This window comes from Silene latifolia, chromosome 7 (assembly GCF_048544455.1).
Source record: "Silene latifolia isolate original U9 population chromosome 7, ASM4854445v1, whole genome shotgun sequence".
Lineage (NCBI taxonomy): Eukaryota > Viridiplantae > Streptophyta > Magnoliopsida > Caryophyllales > Caryophyllaceae > Silene > Silene latifolia.
In genome coordinates, this window is record NC_133532.1 from 107,808,623 (window position 1) to 107,815,049 (window position 6,427).

Sequence of the window (6,427 nt, forward strand, 5' to 3'; positions counted from 1 at the left end):
GTTTTACTTTGAATCCATTAAGCACTAGTCATTTGAGCTAATAATGGGACTTATTTCATTTAGCATGGGGTGTTATTGTATGTCAGTCCAATGAGATGCTTAATTAACAAGTAGAAAAATCAAAATATTATACAAAATTATTACATTTGTTAAAACTTTATTATGATAAGCTTTGTTTCTTGCATGTAAATTAAGTCTATTGTAAAAACTTATTGTTTCTTCATGTCCGGAGGAAATTCCGATACCATTTCGCCGAGTTCTTCTTGTACCTCTTCAAATCGTGCTTATGATCTATGTAAATTAGGCCATACTTGATTATATAACCAGCATTCCATTCGAAACTATCCATGAATGATGAGACAATGTATCCCTTAACATTTGCACCACTCCTAAAATCATAAATTACCCAAATGTTATACAATTATAAATATTTATAATGTCAAAAATTAATACGCAATATGTCACATCATCATTTTATTTTCAAAAATGACGCCAGCTATATATAATATTTATTTGGTTATTTCGACAAGTATGCTGGAAAGAAGACGTACTTAATGGCTCTGTGTAAATGATCAATATGACCCTGTATGTATTCAATTCGTCCACTGTCCTTTATATAAAAGTTCTTAGAGTAAGTTTTGTTCCTTCCATCTAGAGAAGCGTATCCTACACAAAACAAGGTAAATCAAAAACAAAATTAAGTTAATCTTATGTGAGCATACATCACTTTAATTGTAATGTGTATAATTGAAGCTAACCCATATATATCTATTAGTATAGAATTACCATTTGCTGTTACAATTATAACTGGATTGTTGTAATTCCTCTGCAAATATAATGTTATATTTTCCAAACCCGTTGGATAATCATAAAAATCTATAGGAGTCTGAAAAAAAATACCATGTAATATTTAAGAGGTTAAATTATATCCAAGTTATCAATAAACTTGTAATTAATACATTAACATGCACCGATATGTATATAGAACGAAAAAATATACCTTTTTTCCCAGGTGCATTCCGTCCTTATCAGAAACTGAAAATAACATGAACATGAAATCAACTTGTTACTTACATGCCCAAACAAAATATTTATAGTTAATAAAATGATAGCCCCTCCATCATTATTACTCTTTCATATTCACTGGATTCATAGTATTTGAATAAAATAATACTCATATATATTTAACAAATGCTGTGAATCTAGTGAATGAGAGAGAGTATTTATTATATTTTTCTTATTTGAAAGAGACCGTCATTTATTTTTTAATATTTTGATTTTACGTGTATGTGTGGACTCTGGCAGAAAGAAGTATGAAATACTCAGGATACATGTTTACCGATCCATGCCTAATTATTATTTCATGAATTATTAGGTCTAAGAAGTGTGGATAACAATGAGATTTAGAAAAATGGATGCAAATGGACCAATTAAGCTAGATCCAAATTTGGAATCTATAATATATCCATGATCCATATACAATTTTTTAGGTATAATCCCTCCAATTTTAACCCAAATGTATCGTATCTGTGTCATCCTATTTTAAGGATATTTTGATTAATGAACATAATCTATTTTATCGATTTAATAAAAACATATAGATTAGTCTCATCAATATTGGACCTACTGGAATATAAATTGTTTTATCCTCACTAATAATTTAGTCAAGACCATATAATCAAGAATTGAAGATACATATATTGTTGATTATATGAAGCAAAAGACAAATAATTGGAGAAATAGATAGCCAAGTTATGATAAAGAACATACACGTTTTTTTGGCATGGTCATCTAGGTCGTAATGAGGCGTTGTTGCATTTTCTTCCTGTATATAAAATGCGGTGTAGTAGTCTAATCCTAGAAAATCAAACGAATTTTTTAATATGACAGATTGATCTGCTGTGAACTTAGGTAATCGATTTCCCACCAATGAGTGCATCGTCTCAGGGTAATCACCAAAAGTCAATGGATTCAAAAACCTACATGAAGAACAATGTAATTATTCTACGCATAAGTATTTTGTGAAATGATAGCTTATTTATTTGTAAGTAAAAAAAATTATGTCTATTTTTTAGTAATACGCACCAACCACACGAGTGATCGAAATATCTCTTCGTAGCATTTACTGTTCTAGGTTTGAAATCATATGGTTCGACCCAATTGCAAGCAACTGTAATTCCAATTGTTCCATTTTGAGAAGCCTGAAAATTATATTCGTATAAGCAGTAATTACATACTCAAAAGTAGAGAAATATCATTGGGTAGTATTGTCCCCACTCTCCTGTAATTACTCGTGTTTTTTTACATAAAACATATTAAGGACTATACGAAGTTTTTTTTAAGCTATTTCAGTGTTTCAACCGTCGTTTAATGGATACAAAGCGAATTAAACAATCATCTTATTCTTGTGTGTTAAGACATATATAAAACTTTTTCTTGACAAGAATTAACTTCTCATCATTGTGTATATGTTGTACATGATATAATGACATTTATTGAAAATTTTATAACTCCACGACGACAATATTGTCGTAAAAATAATCAAATAAGAAAATGTGACAAGTGGAGTTGTATGGACCAAAAAGGAATATGTGACAAGTAGTATTGAATGCAGGGCGTACTATCTAAAAATTTTTTTTAACAGTGTTAACAACAAATATAGTTTTTGTAAGTATAGTTGGAAATCAATTTTTCATCTACATGAATGATGGTCCTGTTTATGGAGAATTGAAGAATAAGTAAAAAGAAACCTGGTATTTTTGCCTATATAGTGCAACAATAGAGGCGTGAGAAAGAAGCAAATTGTGTGCAACAATATAAGGTTCCGTTGCAGAATTCCCACCAAAACATCGGGGACCATTCATTGATGTGTCTGATGATTTCAAATGAGAGCAACGATTAGGTACTTCATCACCTGATGCATATGCTAACTGTGCATAAGTATTTGGCTTAGTTATAGTCACCCACTTTTTCACTCGATCACCGAATTCCTTGAAGCATATATTAGCAAAGTCTACGAAATCTAACCTGTAAATTCAATGATCAAACATAATTAGTACTCCCTATAAGTTGAAGTTTTCCTCCCTTTTGATTTTGTACGTTCTCTAAGATGTTACTTTGTTTTTTTTTTTTTTAGTAATTCATATAATAAATTTTTTGGTCAAAATTAATTTATGAAAATTATTTTTATTATAAATGTAAATAGGTCAGTAGCATATTGTATAATGTTAAACATATTAATTGTCTATATTTTAAAAGTTTCACCTTGAAAAATAAAAAAGGGAGTATATATTGTACCTATTTGAAATTTTGACGTATAATAAGTTGACGTTAAGATTAATTTAGAGTTTGTGAAAGACATCAATGTGATGACAAGTTTTACTATACTAGCTGTTTACTAAAAATTTGAAATTTTTAACTAAAAATCATCATAGATGATGTGTGTACACTTAAGTCCATGTATTTTTTTCGTACACTTTTTATGTATGTAGTTTAGAATTTCTAAGTTATGGTATAGTTAATAATATGGTTTCTTTGTAGATAGCTTAATGAAATTACAATTAAGTTTGAAGTAAAACACTAGTCATATATTTTCTTCTCGTACACAGATAGGTTTGAAGAGCAAAGTAACTCATACGAGATAATAAATGGAGAATATTATTTACTTGTAAAAGATTTTTCGAGCAAGACAACTTACACAATATTATTGCTTAAAAAACTACCATATGCCTCCTCAAGTGCGTGTGGAACATCCCAATGAAAAAGAGTAACAAAAGGTTGTATATCTGCAACAATATATATTTCTTATTAATTTTTCTCTTAAATAATATGGAAACTCAAATATATAACCATAGGAGATGAGATTAAGATTTTAACCATTGGCTAATAGCTCATCAATGACATTGTTATAAAAATTGATCCCTAATCGATTCACACCTCCAGCTTTAGTTCCTTCTACAATTTTGACAACGAAAAGATAAAGTTGCTACCGGTTAGCAATAATTGAAGGATTTCAATATTATTTCACAAACAAAAAACATATTTTCACAAAATATATATTGCTTAAATTTTATAGGAAATTTTGAATGATATTACTTATACTTTTAAATTTAGTTGCATTTTCTAAATTACACTCATAAAAAAAGCATATTGAAAAACATTACTAAATGAATAAATATTATGGTGGACCAAAAATAAAGACAATCTCTTGATATCTCAAAAGTATGGAGTATTTGTTAAGAAGCATTTTCTTGATAAATAAAGCCTTCAAGAATTATTATTTCTTACTTGGTAATATCCTTGACCATGAAATGGAAAATCGAAAATGAGTCAAACCGATCTTTTTCATCAACTTTATGTCATTCTGAAACATGAGGTAACACAAATATAGTTAATAGTTTATTTGAAGCGACAACACAATTATAAATATAAGAGAATCGCTTAGTGTGATTTAGTATCCCTTAAAATATAAAGCATGATAAACATACAATAGTCATTATTAAAGATAATGTAGTGTCAGAAATAGTTCGAAAAATGACCATTTAGTAAGATGCTTACATATTGTCTTAAAAGAGTTATTTATTAGGGTATACATACTTTAACTTAAAGCTTTATGAGCAATAAGGGTGAGGTTTACGGTATATTAGTGACATTAAATTGGACAAAAATATTAATGAATTTCATTGTATGTATCATATCTAAATTGTAATATCTGTAAATTTATCAGTCACATGTATGAGCCTTACGGGTATGCTTTATAATGTTTCGAAAATATATAGCTTGTTAAACACAAAAATTTTCAAAAAATGTAATTTGAAATATAAGTTGAATATGTGACTAATTCATGTTTATTCTTACCTTGTAATGATGATAAAAATCAGCACTCACATCTCCATTGGAACCATCCCAAGTAGTTGTTGCTACATTAACATAAGCCATACATTCTATTTTAGTAATGAAAATAAACAAAAAAATTAAATCAAATAAGAAATGTAGGATTTATAACCGTTCAAATTTTCTTATAGAGTTGAGCATTAATATAGACGGAGGGAAAATAACCTGGATATTTCTGAGTGTAATAATCCCAATTGTTTGGTCCTTTTCCATCTAGATTGGCTGCTCCTTCAATCTGATATAAACTTGATGTAATAAGCTTAACAAGTATTGTTGAATACAAAAGATGTTTTAACCTAATAGTTAGGTGAAGAGGAAAAAATTGTGGACAGTAGGTCCTAAGTTTGAATCACCTTTCTTGGTATTGTACTACCCTTATACGAAATTATAAATGCCCCTAATAACATTAAGTCATTGACGATAAAACGATGGTCAAAGTGATTTTTTTTTGTTTGAGAAAGGCATATGAATTATAAGATCCTAAACTATCTTTTAGATTATGAATATCTTATATTGATGTGTTTAGGATAATAAAGAATAAATTATTGATAAATTTGTTTGATATATATGATTAATTATGTCATACTTTATTTTTAAATGGAAAAAGATCAAGGTAAAAAAAATTTACTAGGTGAAATCCCATATGAGGAATTTTTTTGGGAATGAGTTTCCAATATTTAAATTATATGAAGCAAATCTTTAATATGATTTACATCCTATAAGTTATTAGTAATTCAACTTATTTATTTTTTCTAATATTTAGTTATTTAAATTAAGAAAATCATCATATGATATTTTATATGACCCTTATTTCAAAATAATTCAATAAAACATAATATCACAATGTCCAACAATTCACTTATGTATTTGGATTTCAATACACCTTCTTATAACTAGCTTTATTTAAATAAATATATTCCTTCCGTCGTAAGCATTTGTTTACTTTTTATTTTTTCTAAGGAGTATTTTAGTCAAATTTAAATAAATAAATTGGAAAAAGGACTAATTAACATAAAAACATGTTGAGTAATCAGCACATAGATACCTGGTAAGCTGAAGAACCTGCACCAAAAATAAAATCTTGTGGAAAATCTGACTTACTAATGCAAAAGACATTTCTATAATTCAGTAAAGTTACGAGGATTAAAGAGATAATAAATTGATATGAAGAAGGTGACATATTTAGGCTTAATACCTTGGAGATGTTTTTTTTTTTATGTGGGCTTATTATCAAAGTGTTAAAACTGCATTTATACAAAGGAAGTGGTAACAATAATACCATAAAAGAGGACTTATTTAATTTAAATAATAAATGTGAGCTCATTATTTCTATATTAAAGCAATTCACCATTTTATTTGTAACATAATTTTATTTAATATTTTTTTACCTTTCTTTATACATGTAACTTAAGTTATGTATATACTTTATTATATTGAATTTATCATGATTACTTTTGAGATGATGACAACAAGCCTATTTTTAATGTTTAATATAATAATCAACGTGAAAATTAACAACAAAGACGATAATACC

General features: G+C 27.8%; 1 protein-coding gene across 1 annotated transcript; it reads right to left on the reverse strand.

The window, feature by feature from the left end:
* Positions 1–220: 220 nt before the first annotated feature.
* On the reverse strand, positions 221–4,348 carry LOC141590492 (beta-glucosidase 17-like). Its single transcript, XM_074411082.1, has 10 exons — positions 4,288–4,348; positions 3,877–3,954; positions 3,698–3,785; positions 2,751–3,027; positions 2,086–2,201; positions 1,771–1,979; positions 1,001–1,035; positions 787–886; positions 552–666; positions 221–389 (listed from the first exon to the last, which is right to left on the reverse strand). Exons 1-10 carry the CDS (start codon positions 4,346–4,348, stop codon positions 221–223), a joined length of 1,248 nt encoding a protein of 415 aa, XP_074267183.1.
* Between the last annotated feature and the right edge of the window lie 2,079 nt (positions 4,349–6,427).

Bases quoted from the DNA above. Each gene is read 5' to 3' on its own strand.
- LOC141590492 (XM_074411082.1), bottom strand. From the start codon at position 4,348: ATGAAAAAGATCGGTTTGACTCATTTTCGATTTTCCATTTCATGGTCA. The intron at 887-1,000 runs GTATATTTTTTC...ATTTTTTTTCAG, and splicing joins GAATGCACCTGGGAAAAAAG to ACTCCTATAGATTTTTATGA. The intron at 667-786 runs GTAATTCTATAC...TGTTTTGTGTAG, and splicing joins TATAATTGTAACAGCAAATG to GATACGCTTCTCTAGATGGA.